The sequence below is a fragment of the Stegostoma tigrinum genome, chromosome 36, assembly GCF_030684315.1.
Source record: "Stegostoma tigrinum isolate sSteTig4 chromosome 36, sSteTig4.hap1, whole genome shotgun sequence".
Lineage (NCBI taxonomy): Eukaryota > Metazoa > Chordata > Chondrichthyes > Orectolobiformes > Stegostomatidae > Stegostoma > Stegostoma tigrinum.
Window position 1 is genome coordinate 9,563,163 of NC_081389.1, and position 16,358 is coordinate 9,579,520.

Here is a 16,358-nt window from a genome sequence, read left to right on the forward strand (position 1 = left end):
TTATCAGAAAGACAGCAACCCCAAAGAGCACTGCTCTGCAGTGTCAGCCTAGATTAGGTGGCCAAGTCTATATGAAGTGGGACTTGAACTCACAAGCTTCTAATCCAGTGGTATGAGTACTACCGACAGTTAAAGCCTGGTAACCGTAAGTACAAGAGCACCCAGGCAATCCAATGAGAAAAAGTGAGTCAGAACTCAATCGTATTGATATGGCTATTGATTGAGACACAGAAATTGCTTTCAGTTCTGCAAACAATAATTCAGTTCAAATGGCACATTTTGAACACTGTGTCTCTGCTGCCTCAGTCAACTTAAATGATCAAGTAGCAATGCCAGGCTGCAAAAGATGTCCTCACTGGGTTAGATTTATTTTGGTAAGTCCTTTTTTCAGGATGACTCAGATTTTCCAGAACAAGACAAGGCTCCATGACCGCATTCTAAGATAAAAGGCGGGTGAGGGGGGGGGGGGGGGGGGCGGTGTTTAAGTGAAAGTTATATTGTGATGGCAAGTTAGGATACAACTAGAATTAGTGTCCTTTCGACCCCATACCACAGAACTTTGGCAAGGTGACTCCCTATTATTTATTTAAACACTTCACAAACTCTCTGGCATAAAAACAAATTGGGTTGATTATTAAATCACATCTGCCAAGCAACTCGATCAGAGGCTCTAAATTGTTCTGCTGACTGCTCATTCTCAACTTTTGCTTTATATATCTGTTGAGTGGCTGGGAGATATCCTCATAGCCAGGAGCAGCCTGTGCAAGGAACTGACTCCAAAAGCTCCTGTTCAAATTATTGCACCCTTGAGAGTCCTGTACATGGAGTAAGTACCTTCCAAGCAGGATCCTGTATCCATCCACTCTGCACAGGATGAAAACTCACTGTAGTCCACGGAGAGTGTCTCAGTTAATATAACTCAATACGTCGATGTAATCCAATGTCAGGGCTAGCTCACAGGGGAAGTCAAACAGCTCTAAAGTACTTGAGAAATGCATTAAGCAGCGATAGGAGCATGTAGTCTCAGCACTGCCAACAACATAGTTACAATAATTAACGCATGCTGGTCTCAATAAAATATATGTGTTACATAGATTTGTGTGTATAAGCCATACAACAGATACATCGAATTTTCAAAAATATTGATGATTACTTCACTATATTCAATGATAGGGTACAGATGGCCCAGTTTGTACCCTTGGAAACGACAATTCCAAGGCATGCCAGTTGGTGAGACAGAAAACGAGGCTAGATAGGCTGGGGCCCTTTCCCCCAGAGTGTAGGAGGTTGATTGGTGACCTCATAGAGGTTTTTAAATCTATGTAGGACACAGATACAATGAATAGCAAAGGTCTTTTCCCTAAGGTGGGGGAATTCAAATAGTTTTAAGGTGTGGAGGTGCTGGTGTTGGGCTGGGGTGGGCAAAGTCAGAGGTCATACGATACCAGATCGTAGATCAACAGGTTTATATGAAATCACAAGCTTTTGGAGCAATGTTCCTTCGTCCAATTCACCTGATGAAGGGGCAGTCCTCCAAAAGCTTGTGATTTCAAATATACCTGTTGAACTATAATCTGGTGTCGTGTGACTTCTGGCTTAGTTTTAAGGTGAGAGGGGAAGGTTTTAAAAGGTCCTGAGGGGCAACGTTTTCATGCAGAGGGTGGTGCAAATATGGAATGAACTGCCAGAGGAAGTGGTAGAGGTGGGTACAATCAAAACATTTAAAAGACTTTTGGACAGGGTACATGGATAGGAAAGGTTTATCGGGATATGGGCCAAATGCATGTAAATGGGACTAGGTCAATTTAACAGATAATGGGAACTGCAGATGCTGGAGAATCCGAGATAACAAAGTGTGAAGCTGGATGAACACAGCAGGACAAGCAGCATCTCAGGAGCACAAAAGCTGGCGTTTCGGGCCTAGACCCTTCATCAGAAAAGTTTTTCTGATGAAAGGTCTAGGCCCGAAAAGTCAGCTTTTGTGCTCCTAAGATGCTGCTTGGCCTGCTGTCTTCATCCAGTTCCACACTTTGTTAGCTAGGTCAGTTTAGGAAAGCTGGTCAGCATGGATGAGTTGGGCTGAAGGGTCTGTTTCCGGACGGTGTGACTCTGTGATTCTATCGTTCCTTAATGATAGGGTTTATTAACTACTCAGTCTTAGAGCTGTTTCACACATCATCCCCACATGTTTCCCTTTTAAAAAACAAGTCAATGGGGTGTGTGGCATGGTGGCTCAGTGGTTAGCACTGCAGCCTCACAGCGCCAGGGACCCAGGATCGATTCCAGCCTCAGGCGACTGTGTGGAGTTTGCACATTCTCCCCGTGTCTGTGTGGGTTTCCTCCGGGTGCTCTGGTTTCCTCCCACAGTCCAAAGATGTGCAGGTTAGGTGGATCGGCCATGCTAAATTGTGCATAGTGTTCAGGGGTGTGTGGTTATGGGGGATGGGTCTGGTTGGGGTTTTCCAAGGGGCAGTGTGGGCTTGTTGGGCCAAAGGGCCTGTTCCCACACTGTAGGGAATCTAATCTAATCTCTGTGACCAGCACATTGCAGGGAGGGACTTAAACCTGGTCCTTCCAGCCCAGCAATACAAACAAAACATCACGCCACCTATTCCCCATTCATATTCATCATAGAAACGTAGAATTGGACACAGACCCTTCGACCCAACATGTCCACACCAACCCTTGGAGTATCCCACCCAGACCCATCACCCTATAACACACCTAATCTACACAGCCCTACACACTATGGGGTAATTTCCCATGTCCAATCCACCGAGCCTGCACATCTTTGGACATAGGTAGAATCTGGAGCATCCAGTGGACTCAACTAGTCAGTTAGTAAGCCCAGAAACCCGCTTAACAGGGCACAGAGCATTTACGTTCTGTGCCCAGCATTCAGGATGCAACCTTGGGCACAGGAAGTTCAGTCTGTACACCACACCAACACCAACCCCACCCTGCCTCCCTCTCACCAGGGCATGGACATTTCAGGCTGTATTCTCTTACAGCCTCAGGGCACAGAAAGTTCAAGCTGTAATTCCCTGCGATACAGAAATTTCAGCCTTTACCCTCTCAAGACAAACAATTCTGCGCGAAACCCAATCACACCACCCCCCCACCTGGGGCAAACAGCATTCAGAATGTACTCCTGGAGCACAGAGAGTTCGGTTTGTAACCTCCCTTCAAAGCCACTCAGAGCACAGAGGGTCCAATATGTACCTACACAGCCCCTTCTCCAGGCAGAGAGAGGCCCATCTATATTCCAGGCTCATCAGTGAAAGTGGTACCATGAGGTAGCAGGGGTATAATTTATAAGCCTCAGGATAGAGTGGGCACACTGTGTGCCCTAAGGATGTGGGATAATCAGTCTGTACCCTCAGCTGGATGTGATGCAGTCTGTATCCTCAGGGCAGGGAGTGAGGCTGTCTGTAGATGAGTGAGCCTTGAAAGAAGCACTAAGACTTAGTAAGGGGTAGGTGGTGGGTAATGAGATTGGGATCTGGGGGAGGGGTGTTGTGATATTGGGTTGTGGATGGGCAGCTAGTGAGATTGGGTCTTAGAGGGAATGGGTTAGTGTGATTGGGGGCTAAAGGCTGGGGTTGGTGAGTTTGGATCTTATAGGGATTAGGTTAGTGTGATTGGGGTCTAAATGGGGTGGGAGGGGTTAGTGAGTTTGGGTCTTGGAGTGGGTTAGTGCAATTGGGGTCTAAAGGGGGTGGTTAGTGAGATTAGGTTTTAGAGGGAGTGGGTTAGTGTGAATGGGGTCTAATGAGGTGATAATTGAGTCTGGATCTTGGAGAGAGAGAATCAGAGATTGGGGTGTAAAAGTTTGGGGGTTTGAGATCAGTGTTCTGAAGGGTATTAGTCAAATTGAGTTCTAGACAGAAGGAGTTAGTGAGATTAGTTTATTTTTTAAGATTAAGATTTTGGAGATGACATTGGATAGTGAGGTGGTTAGTGATATTGGGACTTTGGATTGGGTGAGGTTGGTGGCACTGGGATCTGAAGCCAGGGTCTGGGGTCTGGGCAGAGTAGTTTAGTGACACTGGAGTCTGGAGGGATTAGTGAGGTTGGGATCTTGGAGGGAAGGGGGTTAATGTGACTGGCATCTAAAGTGAGGGATTTAATGAGACTGGGGTCTGGGGGAAGGATTTAGTGGCATCGGTGGTCAGTGAGATTGGGGTCGAGGGTTTCAGTGAGATTGGGACTTGGGGCTTGGGGAGGGAGTTGCGAGCCGGAGATCTGGATGGTCCAGCTCGTTCCCCAACCCCGCCACCACCCCGCAAACACAGCGCTGTGGAGTCAGGTCTAGCTGATGTGGCGAGTCTGGAGCAGAGCCTCCGGCTTCGAAAGCTGGTGTTCTTTAAGGCGGGAGGACTGGAATTGTGCTGACGGGAAGAGGGGTGTCCAGTTTAACTCCCCATATACGGTGATAGTGCCAGTCAAATGTCCCCCAGCAACGAATCAACGGGCTGATGCAGGAAAAAGATTGGCCATAGGGTAGGGACAGGCTTTGGCCGTTTCCAAAAAAGTATTAAATGTCTTAAGGAATTCAATCTGCCCCTGAGAAGGACATATTTCTGAGGCTGGGGGTAGGATCCTGTGCACTTCAGCTCAGCTCCCGAATCAGCTCCGTCTCTCTCTCTCCCTCCTCTCTCCAGGCTTCCTGCGCACCCTCTCCTCTCTTCCACTTTATTTATAAACATATTTTAGTGTCCTTTCTAAACAAAGCTCACCACCAGCAGCAGCCATGGACGCCATTAAGAAGAAGATGCAGATGTTAAAGCTGGACAAGGAGAACGCCTTGGACCGAGCTGAACAAGCCGAAGCGGACAAGAAGGCGGCGGAGGACAGGAGCAAGCAGGTTAGCTAGAGCGTGGAGGGTTCAAATCCCAGCTCCGACCTCACAGTGTGGAACTAAAAACCTACCCTAAAGGGGGCAGCTCCAGTACCTGGAGCCCAGTCTCCAGATGTTTATAAATCCGGCATTAAAAAGACTGTCAAATATGCAAAAAGGAAAGAAAAACGCGGCGATAGTTAAAATGCAGCAATGTCGACTGTAAAATGTGCATAGTTAACGCTTAAACGGTTAAAATGCAATTTTTAAAAACTTACGCTTTTGTAGAAAAAGCATGATCGATTCTATTTAGATTTGTATCAATGTTAATGTGTCGTATGGAGGATGGGGCTGATTTGGACCACGGCTTTGTTTGACGAATCTCTGATGAATTGTCTGTGTAGTTTGAGGATGAAGCTTTACAACTAGAGAAGAAGTTGCGAGCAGTGGAGGATGAGAGAGATAAATTTTTAGAAGATTTCAACAAGGCGGAGGAGCGGCAGCTGCTGGCGGAGGAGAATGCCACTAAGGTATTTCGGGCGAGGTGAATGAACCGTCTCTTGTAACCTCTTTCTGCTTTTTTTTTCTCTCCTCTCTGTCTCTGTGTGTGTGTGCCTATCCCTGTCTCTGTCTCTCTCTCTCACACACACACACGCTTGGCTCCGGTCTCCACCGACTACGTCGCTTCTGTCTCCTCTCTGTGTCCCTGTGCTTTGTGCTATCGCCTGCCACCACATACACACAACAAAAACCAAACAAAAACCGGACAAACTACAGCTGGAGGATGAGCTGGTGGCTTTACAGAAGAGACTGAAAGGGACTGAGGATGAGCTTGACAAATATTCCGAAGCTCTGAAAGATGCACAGGAGAAGTTGGAGCTGGCTGAGAAGAAAGCTACAGATGTGAGTATCAGACACCGCTTTCAATCTGTAGGAAATAAACTTTTTTTTTCCTCCTCTCTCTCTCCTGTCCTATTTCCCTCATCTCGCATGACCAGCCTCAAAAGCAACTCCCCCTCCTCACTCACTGATTCTTGTGATCCATTTATATTCTGTTTCGCTCAATTCCTCTCCCCAGATGCTTGGGGCAGACAGCTAAATGTCAAGATGACATGAACTATATCCCTTGTAGGTTTAAGATGGGATTAGGTGGTGTGTATGTCCTGAGTGGGTATCCGGGTGTATTTATAGCCCAGGGCTTTATATGGCATGGATATGCACAGGCTTAAGGGAGCTGTCCCTGGGGGAGAGGCAAGCATTTGTCCCGTTGTAAAACAAGGCTGTTTAACAAAAAGGGAAGTTCACTCGTAATTCAATCCCAGTGCAAATGATCAGGAGCAAAAAAAAGACTGAGAGATCCCATCAAGTGCCCCTTTAAAGACAATTCTATAGCTTCCTGTAACCACTTGATTCAATTGACAGGCACTCAAATCCACTCGCTCCCTCCCGCCCCAATCTATTTGTAATGCGAGTGGAGATTACGTTCGTAAAGGATATTCCTTAAAAGGTAAAGTATGCAGAGTATTCCGAATAGCATTTATATCCCTGGCATTCTGGACAGCCAATAACCCTGACTGCTTCAGATAACCACAGCACTACCATTGCCAAGTTCCAGTACCCCTGGGAGTTGTATTAACAAGTGCCACGTGTAAATCCCGCTCCCAGTTATGAGCTATTTACACTTTTGTTATGCCCCATAGAATGGGCAGCAACATCCCAGATTCCAATCACTTTTCACCAGCATCAGGATGGGTCAGTGCCCAGTCCCTGATCTGGTCTGTTTCAAATCATCCTTTTTTTACAAAGAGTTTACAGGATCTTTTCCAGCTCTGTGTGATTGTCACTTTTGGAACATTCCCCTTGTCATGTTTTCAAATTGCTGCCATTCAAGAAATGAGGGGCGCTCTATGACCATCTACTGTCCAATGTGACAAAGCCCTGAGACTATCTGAGCTAGGGGGAAGGTTTCCTCAAACAAGTTGGATTTTTTTCTTGCAAATATATTTGAAAGATTGGTGACTGCTAAGAGTTTCTGAACTATGACAGTTAATGATACAGTTGCCAAATTTAGAGGTGAAAAGAATGTTTTTTCTCTCTCTTGCTGTACTTTCATTGATGATATTGACTTCGCTGATAGATTTAACTCGGTGCTGTGTCAGTGGGTCCCGGACCTTCAGTCAAATTCCTCATGTTGACAGTAGGTAGCGATGGGCAAGACCACCATGGCACTGTATAGCCAAGACTCCCCTTCCCCACCCTCCCCTCCCCACCCCAACTTTTCCTGAGCCGGTGTCTGCCAATGTGGACCAATCCACGATAAGCGAAGAAGTTCACAGACACCTACTGGGACTTAGAACAGTGGCTGACCTCTCCCTTCACGTTGTACTGAGAATGCTGGCTTACTTACTGACCCCTGGCCTCCTTCTGTTGTATGGTACAGTGATTCACTGAGTCATTCGGAAGTTAGTGGAATCAGTTTAATGGGTTGGATTCACTCAATATTCAGTATCAGTTGTGGAATTCTGATTCTCAGAGAGCAGGGACTTCTGGAGGAGAAAACAGTCGGATCTTAGTAGCTCTTGGGCTGGCAGAGCATAGTCTGGTCCCATGGGCTACAGCACAAAGAGAGAGAGACCACTATGTATTCCGAGGGTCAGTTGGACAAAAAAAGCACAGTCTAACACCAGAGACTACTGTTCAGAGAGAGAGCAGATTTTCTGATTTTATGCCAGGAATTATTGGACAAAGTGAGCACAGTCTGATCCCAGAGGCCCCAAACCAGGGAAAGTCCTTCCCTTTTTATTATTCCCTCCTCTGGTGGCCGTGGAAGAATAACTGAGCATCAGGGTAAGGACTCTGATCCAGCAGGTCAGCCTCTCTCAGGTAGCTCATACTGGCTGTTATCATGCATTGCTCAGAAACTGGGACAACTAATTCCAGTGTTAACCCTAACCAGTACTGCAGAAAGCAGTAAGTGGAATGTGTGGACAATAACATAATCAGGAGTAACAGTCCTAGGCGACCCTCACCACCACTGTACATGCCTCTAATCCCCTGCCTGCAACCATCCACACTCACCCAAACCCATTCCCACTTATCCTCAGAGCACGGAAATACACCCTTCAGTCCAATCAGTCCATGCTGACCATAATCCCAAACAAAACTAGTCCCACTTCCTTGCTCCTGGCCCATATCCCTACAAACCTAACCTATTCCTGCACTTATCTAAGTGTCTTTTAAACATTTTCATTGTACCTGCATCCATCACTTCCTCCAGAAGTTCTTTCCAAATCCACCCTCTGTGCAAAAAGAATTTGCACTTCATGTCTTTTTTTTAAAATCTCTCTCCCCTCACCTTCAAAATATGCCCCCGTAGTCTTGAAAGACCCATATTAGGGAACAGACACCCTCCATTAACCCAATTGATACCACTCATGATTTTATAAACCTCTATAAGAGAAGAGTCCCAGCTTTTCTTTCTAACTCAAACCTTCTATACTCAGCAACATCCTGGTAAATCTCTTCTGAACCCTCTCTAGCTTGATAATATCCTTCCTACAACAGGGCTGGGAACGCTGACTCTCATTGTACCTTGACAATGTACAGTAAATTCATGCAGATTTTCATGAATGTTTGTGCCTGTCAAGGTGCCAGGTATCAGTGCCAGGGATGAAGGATGCCCAACATGGTGAGAACTCAGTGCTGGCTCTCAGCATGATGTGGGCACAGGCTCTATGAAAAGTAATTCTCATACTCTGAAAGAAAGAGTCCATTTCCCAAATCACTGTTTATAATCTCGGGACATTCCAAAGCAATGAAGCCCTTCTGAAACATACAAAATGAACCAGAAATTGCTGGAGAAACTCAGTAGGTCTGGCAGCATCCATGGAAAGAAAACAGAGTTAACATTTCAAATCCAGTGATCCTCTGAAACCTTTCACTAGTGCATTTGGGAAATACAGCAGACAATTTACATAATCCACAACCAGATCATCTGTTTTTTTTGTAATGTTTAAAAAGTTGATGTTGGCCAGGACAATGACGAGAATGTTGCAGCTGTTCTTCCAAATGGCACAGTGGAATCTTTTACATCCATTCAAGAACAGGCTGGGTTTAACATCTCGTCTGAAACACAGTACCTGTAATAGTCTAGCAATCCCTCAGAACCACAGTGAAAATGCTGGTCTAGATTTTGTGTTGCAGAGTGAGCTAACACTCAGAACTGTATGCATTTCCTGCAGCAGCCAATCTGAACCAATCAAGCATCAGTCTATTCTATTGAGTTTATGAATCACAGAATTGTTATGGTGCAGAAGGAGGCCATTTGGCCCATCATGTCTGCACTGACTTCCTCAGCATTTTAACTTGGTGCTCTTTCTGCTTAACTCTGTGCATTGTTTTATTTAAACAATCTTCCAATGCTCTCTTGAATGCCTCATTTGAACACCCCCAGGCAAGTGCATTGCAGACCCCAACTACTCGCAACTGAAAAATGAAATGGACTGTAGATGTCCAAACATAGTGCAATGCAGAGACATTGACTCCACCAGCCTACATTAAACTCAAGGTCCAGTAAACTGCTCTTATTGCAGAGATAGTAGGAACTGCCGATGCTGGAGAATCTGAGATAACATGGTGTGAAGCTGGATGAACACAGCAGAGGTCCTGAGCCGAAATGTCAAACTTTTCTGCTCCTCTGATGCTGCTTGGCCTGCTGTGTTCATCGAGATTCACACCATGCTCTTATTGCAGAGTTTATTGAATTACATTCATACATAATATTGTGATGGTACATCACTGATATCCTCTATGTACCTAGTGTGAGTCTAGTGATGTGGGCATTGCTGGTAATGTCTCCATTTATTGCCCATCCCAAATGCTTTTGAACTGAGTAGCTGGAAAGACAGTTGAAGAGCCAGCCACATCACTATGAGTCTGTGGTAAACCAGAGCAAGTAAAAGTGGCAGCTTTCCTTCCTTAAATTGTGACAGTTAACATTATGGGGCTACTCCTAGAGACTATGCTTTATGGATATGTTCAAATCAACCTGTTCATTATTATGCTATTACACATCAGCCTTGAACACAAGCCTCCTGGGCTAGAGTTAGGGACATTTCCACTGCAACACTAGAGCCCCAGTAAGACTAGCTTTATATTCCAGATTTACTAGTTAAATTTAAATTCCACCAGCCAGTGTGGTGGGATTGAATCTTGTCTCCAGAATTTTGGCCTGAGCTGCTGGATTCTAGTCCAGTGACATTACTGCAGTAGCTAATGCATCTAAATTGGCTCCCATTTATCGGCTTGGGTTGAAATTTTTTTTATTGATTCATAGGACATGAGGATCGCTGACTGGGTCAATATTTATTGTCCATCATCAGTTGTCCTGAAAAGGGTCGCACTGATCTGCCTTCTTAAACCACTGCAGTCCATTCAGTGTAAGTAGATCCACAATTCAGTTAGGCAGTTCCAGGTTACAAAATTATTCCTTATAAATAGGACTGATATCCATCCCTGCTGAAGGAGAAAAAAACAGACTTCTTTGTGATTATTACATTGTCTTTGTGAGATTTTCCTGCCACATTTCCACATTACTGTACTGGTATGCTTGATTGGCGTAAAGTGCCCGGAAGTGTCTTGTGCCTGAAATTTCAGGCCTTTTAGTTTTAAGCAAAGGACTGGAGTGGTACAGGGTTTGTTTATGAAATATTAAACACAGCACAGACACTCTTTAAGTGATGCATCGTAACATTTATGGGACTTTAGAGACCTGTTGTCCAGTAAATACACGTTAAAGACCTTTAGCCAGGCTTATGACATTGTTTGAATTTGATCAGATCCCAGATTCTCTAATCCTGTAGGTGGCGTGTGCCTGGTGTGAAACACCTTGGAATGTGAAATCGATCAGAATGTCACTTTCAAGGTGTGGCGCTTGCGACCGAATTAAAAAAGACTGCACCAAAAATATTGATTTAGAAATGCAACCACCCAGAAGGCTGAAAATTTGAACTGAAGACACTTCCTTACATGGAAAAAAAATTCCAACGTTTCCCCCCTCCCTCCCCCTCAGAGTGTGTGATTCACTTTCCTGGTGGGGGGGAGAGGGTTAAAAACTGGGTTACTTCCGGTGCTAAGTGCATTCGAAGCCGGGAGAGTAGAGATATTTTTTAAAGGATTTCTCCCCCAGTTCCTGGAGATTCATTGTGATTTTTTAAAAAAATTCTCTCCTCTTCACCCCCCCCCCATCCTTTTCAAATAAAAGTGGGAGGAGAAGTGAAAGGTGGTGCTGGTGTATTCGTGTGGCGGGGGAGGGAAAGCAAAGGAGAGATTAGGATGGCCAGCTCAATGTCGGTGGATGCAGTCAGGAGGAAGATTAAAAGCTTACAGGACCAGGCAGATGTGGCGGAGGAGAAAGCAGAGAGGCTGCAGAGAGAAGTGGACGAAGAGCGCCAGTGCCGTGAGCAAGTGAGCGCGAGTACCATTGGCGGCTGTGGGCATTGGGATCCAGGCGCCGGCGACTGTAACCTCTCGGCTGTTACATTATAACCCTGAACGGTCAACAATGTAACGCTGGGCTGTAACAGTGTAACCCGAAGGCGGGGGTGGGGCTGGTGGGAAGGAGCGCTGCTTCCTTCGTCTAGAGCCAGCAAAGCAAACAACAGCGAGAAGCTGGCCTATTTCCTTGGAACCAGCCCTATCTGTTTATAAATGAGTGGGGATTTACTCAAATGAGGTCGGTAGGAGGGAGTCCGCTTCCGATTAAAGCAACAAGGTGTGTACTGTCTGAACTGGCTGAGTCAGTCTGGAAATGCAAGCTTTCAAATCAGCTTCCCTCCCTAATTACAGATGGAAATTTAATTAGAGCCCACACCATGCCTTGTCCTTGTACTTTAGTTTCCCTTTGAGATTGGAGCTGGTTTCCTAGATTTTAAAGATTACACTTAATTCAGGAAACGTGTCTACTGATTCCTGTGTGTTATGGTGTTTGGTTTAGTCACTGTAATGAGTTCATCCAAAGGTGAAGCCAAAACACATTGTACATTCGCTTATGGACTTGTTTCTGGATTTGGGTGTTGAATGATTTAGAGGTGAATCTGGAGCAATCAGTCATAGATTTCAGATAATTCGGCTGTAAGAAGGCTCTGTGCTTCCTCTTTGATGTGGCTTGTGCTGTCCGGTATTTGAGAGATTGGCATGATTTTCGTCAGCTCAGTTTCCTTGCAGTTGGCCTGATAGTTTTCTTGCTCGTGGGCAGAACAAAGGAGAGGCAGCCATGGATCTTCATCAGCTCAGCCCAGGGCTGTTTGTTAGAAGACTTCTTATTTATCTGAACAAAGGGCCTGTCCAAGACATCTCCTCCCTCATGCAGTCACTAGGGATTAAGGATGTTACAGAGATAGTAGGAACTGCAGATGCTGGAGAATCTGAGATAACAAGGTGTAGAGTTGGATGAACACAGCAGGCCGAGCAGGAAAGATGACGTTTTGGCTAGCACCCTTCTACTTTTGAATGCTCTCAACAGTTGCCTCCCAATGCATCCAGTACCTTCCCAAATGGGTCATCTTCATGTTGGTCACTCAACACAGGGAAGGTAATCTGACCCCTTTGGTGATGCTTTGACAGAAATCCCTGAAGTGCTTCCAGCATCCCTCCAGGAGTCACCTTTATGAGTGGAATTCTGAGTAGATTGGATTATTTTGGATCCTGAATGAGGCACACCGACATCGTGTCCTGCTCAGTGGAGCTGGTTGCAAGTGATTAATGCCCTCATGTTGGGCAAGGTGACTTGAGAGAGTCTGTTGCTAATCAGCTGCCTTTCTTGCCCCTGGATCGGAAGGATCTTGTGAAGACATCCCTGATTTTCGCTGCACCAGTGCTTTGAGGGGTCTGCTGGAGGCCATCCAGGTCTCTGAAGCCTAAAGGAGCCTGGGGATCACTGCTGAGATAGCAAGAACTGCAGATGCTGGAGTCAGAGATAACAGTGTGAAGCTGGAGGGACACAGCAGGTCGGCAGCACCAGAGGAGCAGGAAAGCTGACGTTTCAGGTCGGGATCCTTTTGGTACCTGGTTAATCGTGTCAGGTTTGAGATCCTGCTCGTGGAATAATCTCTCATTCCATCAATTCAGCTGGCATATTGTGGGTGGTGAAGAATTTTGTTGTCAGCATCTGCCTTTATGGACAGAAGACTCCCAAACTCTGGAAAATAGCCTGTATTTTCCAAGATCCTGCCATTTGAAAGCGGCTGGCAGGAGGGACCTGTTGGACAGTGGGGGCTGGTTGGAAGAAGGCCCTTGATTTTTTTTCTGAGTGTTTGGTGAAAGGCCCATTGTCTTCATAGTCCTCAGATCAGGAGCTGACAATGACCTGGTGCTCAGATTCTTTTGAGTGCCTGCAGATGCTATTATCCCTTGATACCCTGTTTGGCTCAGTCCGTGTGTTCTCCCCAGTCTAGCACTAAATTGAAAAAAGCCAAACAACAAAACCCCTTGTAGCAGGTAGAATTTCAGCAAGAACTCTGAATCACAGTGGCGATTCATAGATGTGCAATTTCATATCCCTTATCTGGGAAGGAAATGTCTGCGGATACTGTAGTTATGCCTGTGTTCCCCTTGGGGAGACCAGTCTGACTGCAGAAACTAGATAGCAGCCTCTGCTATCTTCCCCCTCAACTAGCAGCACCCAGTGGCTGACGAACTTCTTTCAGAGCCACAGCCTGGTTTTTGCCCTTGCATAGGCATTTAATCTTCACTGCACTGTAAATGCAAGGAACAGCATTGACAGCTGTACCATTAGCAACCACTTGGATTGTCAAATGCCAAGCCTTCGATGGGGGAAGTTATCCTCTGATTTGGCTGTCCCTTGAAATTTGACACCATCCTCTGCCTATTCTGTGATTACCTATAGATCCACCACAGACCCTAACATTAGAAACTGGGATCAAGCAGACTGTGTGTGTAATTAGACTGAAATTTAAGATCAAAGTGATGGAGAAACTCAGTAGGTTTGACAGTCTCTGTGGAGAGAGAACAGAGCTAATGTTTCAAGTCCCGAATAACTCTTCTTCCAAACATACTGAAGATGTGTTGCATTGAATTCAAAATACTAACTCTGTTTCTCTCTTCGTGAGTAAGTATTCTGAATGCAGTGTGATTGATCTTCAGAAGTCATTTCTGGCTCAATTTCTGCTTTTTCTCTGCAGATGCTGCCAGATCTTTGAGTTTCACCAGTAATTTCTGTTTTATTATTTTTGGATTCGAACATCTGCAGTATTGTACTTATTTAAAACCTCTCTGTGTGTGTGTCTCTCTCTCTCTCTCCTCTCTCTCTCTCTCGCTGCAATACTGCACCTCACTTTCAGCAAATGACCCACGACAGAACAGAAGGGTCTAGGCCCGAAATGTTAGTTTTCCTGCTCCTCTGATGCTGTTTGGCCTGCTGTGTTCATCCAGCTCTACACCTTGTTATCTCAGATTAGAAACAGTCTGTTCAATATTGTCCCCCATATCAATTTGAAACCATTCTGACCTTGGCCATTATCCGCATCTGAGATATCAAATGTGAGCAGACTTTTGGAGGCTCACAGTGGAGAGAGGGAGATGAGTTACTTTCTGGGGAGGGAGAATAGACCAAATTGTAAGGGTTTTGTAATACAAGTAGTCATGTCCCTACCTCTGAGCCAGGAGACATGGGTTCAAGTCCCATCTGCTGCAGAGATGTGTCATAACATTCCTGAACAGGTTGATTTTTTTTTTTAGAAAGCATCTAGACAAAGCATATTGAAAAAGATTGTTTGTAGGTGAGCTGCTTCATCTATGGTTTCCCTCTCACATCTTGAGTGCTGTTACCCCAGTGTATTTTAAAGTAAATAACAGCAGCAATTGAGAGAATGATTGATTCAAGTTGCATTTGTGAAAAAGCTTGGCCTTTTAAAGTGAAAATCTTGAAAGATAGTTTGGCTGAGTCCTGTTTCCCGTTCATTTCTGTTGCTGAAGCGCAGTGCTGTTTTTATGGCCAACAAGTCCTCTGCTGAAACTTTGCTCTGTGTGGGGAAGTTGAGTATCGTGAATGCTGCCAGAAGCTGTAGTAACCTTTAGCCTCTCATAACAATAAGCTTTTGAGAAAAGGGTGCGGCATGAGTAACCTTGTTTGAGTCACCTGTGGAGCAGACTGTCATGTAGAGATTTAAATACGCCTCACGTGGAGGTTTTCTAGGTTGTAGAGGGACAATATGTGTGTTGATCTTTTTAAACATAAAAGGACTGTAGCTCACCAAATTAAATTTATGTTTTGCCTTGAAGGAACAGCATACTTTGTCTTTTGTAATGTAATGATAGATTATATAAGCAATACTTTGAAAGTGGCAGGATATGGTAAGATTTCTTTTAAAGAAAACTTCGGGAATCCAGTACCTTAACAAATAGGGGCTTGGAGTACAAAAACAAGGAAGTTATGCCTCTTGCTAAACTAGCACTGAACAACTAACTAGGCCTGAGCTGAATGATGGTCCCGTTTGCCGAATTCTAAAGTGAGAGTGACTGCCCTTGATGTCAAGGCCGCATTTGAGCAAATGTGGAATTGAACCCCCACCCCAAGGTCAGCCGGGATTGTACTGAATGTTGCAGCAGATTTGAAGGACCGAATGGCCTGGGTTTCCCAAACGAGGGCCGACTAAGTTGTGGCGAGGCTGGGTGTGAACTGTCCTTCCTTTTGTCGCATGGTCTTAATAATGCCACTTTGCAACATTTCACAACCAACAGGATTTGCTGTCACCTTGGAGCCCTGGGATACGTTTCCACATTCTTGGGGCAATAAATCGAAAAGACTGGGGCACTGAACTACCAGCATCGTTTTTAAAAAAAACACCCAGAGGCAGGTCCACCCACATGGGAACAGTGGGGAAAATCTCTAGCCAATTGTTGTGAATTAATACGAATGGCTCGTGCTACTGCTGTTTCCACTTTTTCTCTTTGCCTGCTTCATTGTACTCCTGGTTATATAACTGTAGTTGGTGAACTCAACTTAATGTTACAGAAGATCAACCACTCCATAGACCAACAAGTGAGGCAGCAGGCCATTCGGTCCTTCAAATCTGCTGCAACATTCAGTACAATCCCGGCTGACCTTGGGGTGGGGGTTCAATTCTACATTTGCTCAAATGCGGCCTTGATGTCAAGGGCAGTCACTCTCACTTTAGAATTCGGCAAACGGGACCATCATTCAGCTCAGGCCTAGTTAGTTGTTCAGTGCTAGTTTAGCAAGAGGCATAACTTCCTTGTTTTTGTACTCCAAGCCCCTATTTGTTAAGGTACTGGATCCTAGAAGTGTTTTTTTTTCCAAAGTCTTACCATATCCTGCCACCTTCAAAGTATCGCCTATCTAATGTATCATTGCAATACAAAAGACACCAAAGTAATCTGTTCCTTCAAGGCAAAACATAAACAAATTTAATTTGGTGAGCTACAGTCCTTTTAAGTTTTTTTTAAAAGGTGATTAAAAAGATCAACATATGTCTGTCTA

At 45.1% G+C, this 16,358-nt stretch overlaps 1 protein-coding gene across 21 annotated transcripts in view; it reads left to right on the plus strand.

The window, feature by feature from the left end:
* Window positions 1-4,431: 4,431 nt before the first annotated feature.
* The window catches only part of LOC125446813 (tropomyosin alpha-1 chain), a 36,484-nt gene continuing 24,557 nt past the window's right edge, over window positions 4,432-16,358 (plus strand). For 2 of the 21 annotated variants that reach the window (XM_048520667.2, XM_048520674.2), the window contains exons 1-2: window positions 4,542-4,867; window positions 5,618-5,743. In XM_048520667.2, the coding sequence (XP_048376624.1) occupies window positions 4,754-4,867; window positions 5,618-5,743 (240 nt within the window). In that variant the 5' untranslated portion in view covers window positions 4,542-4,753. Of the gene's footprint in view, window positions 4,868-5,244; window positions 5,371-5,617; window positions 5,744-10,977; window positions 11,306-16,358 lie in introns of those variants that run through there. The other 19 variants (XM_048520673.2, XM_048520663.2, XM_048520679.2 and 16 more) reach the window with 16 other exon arrangements.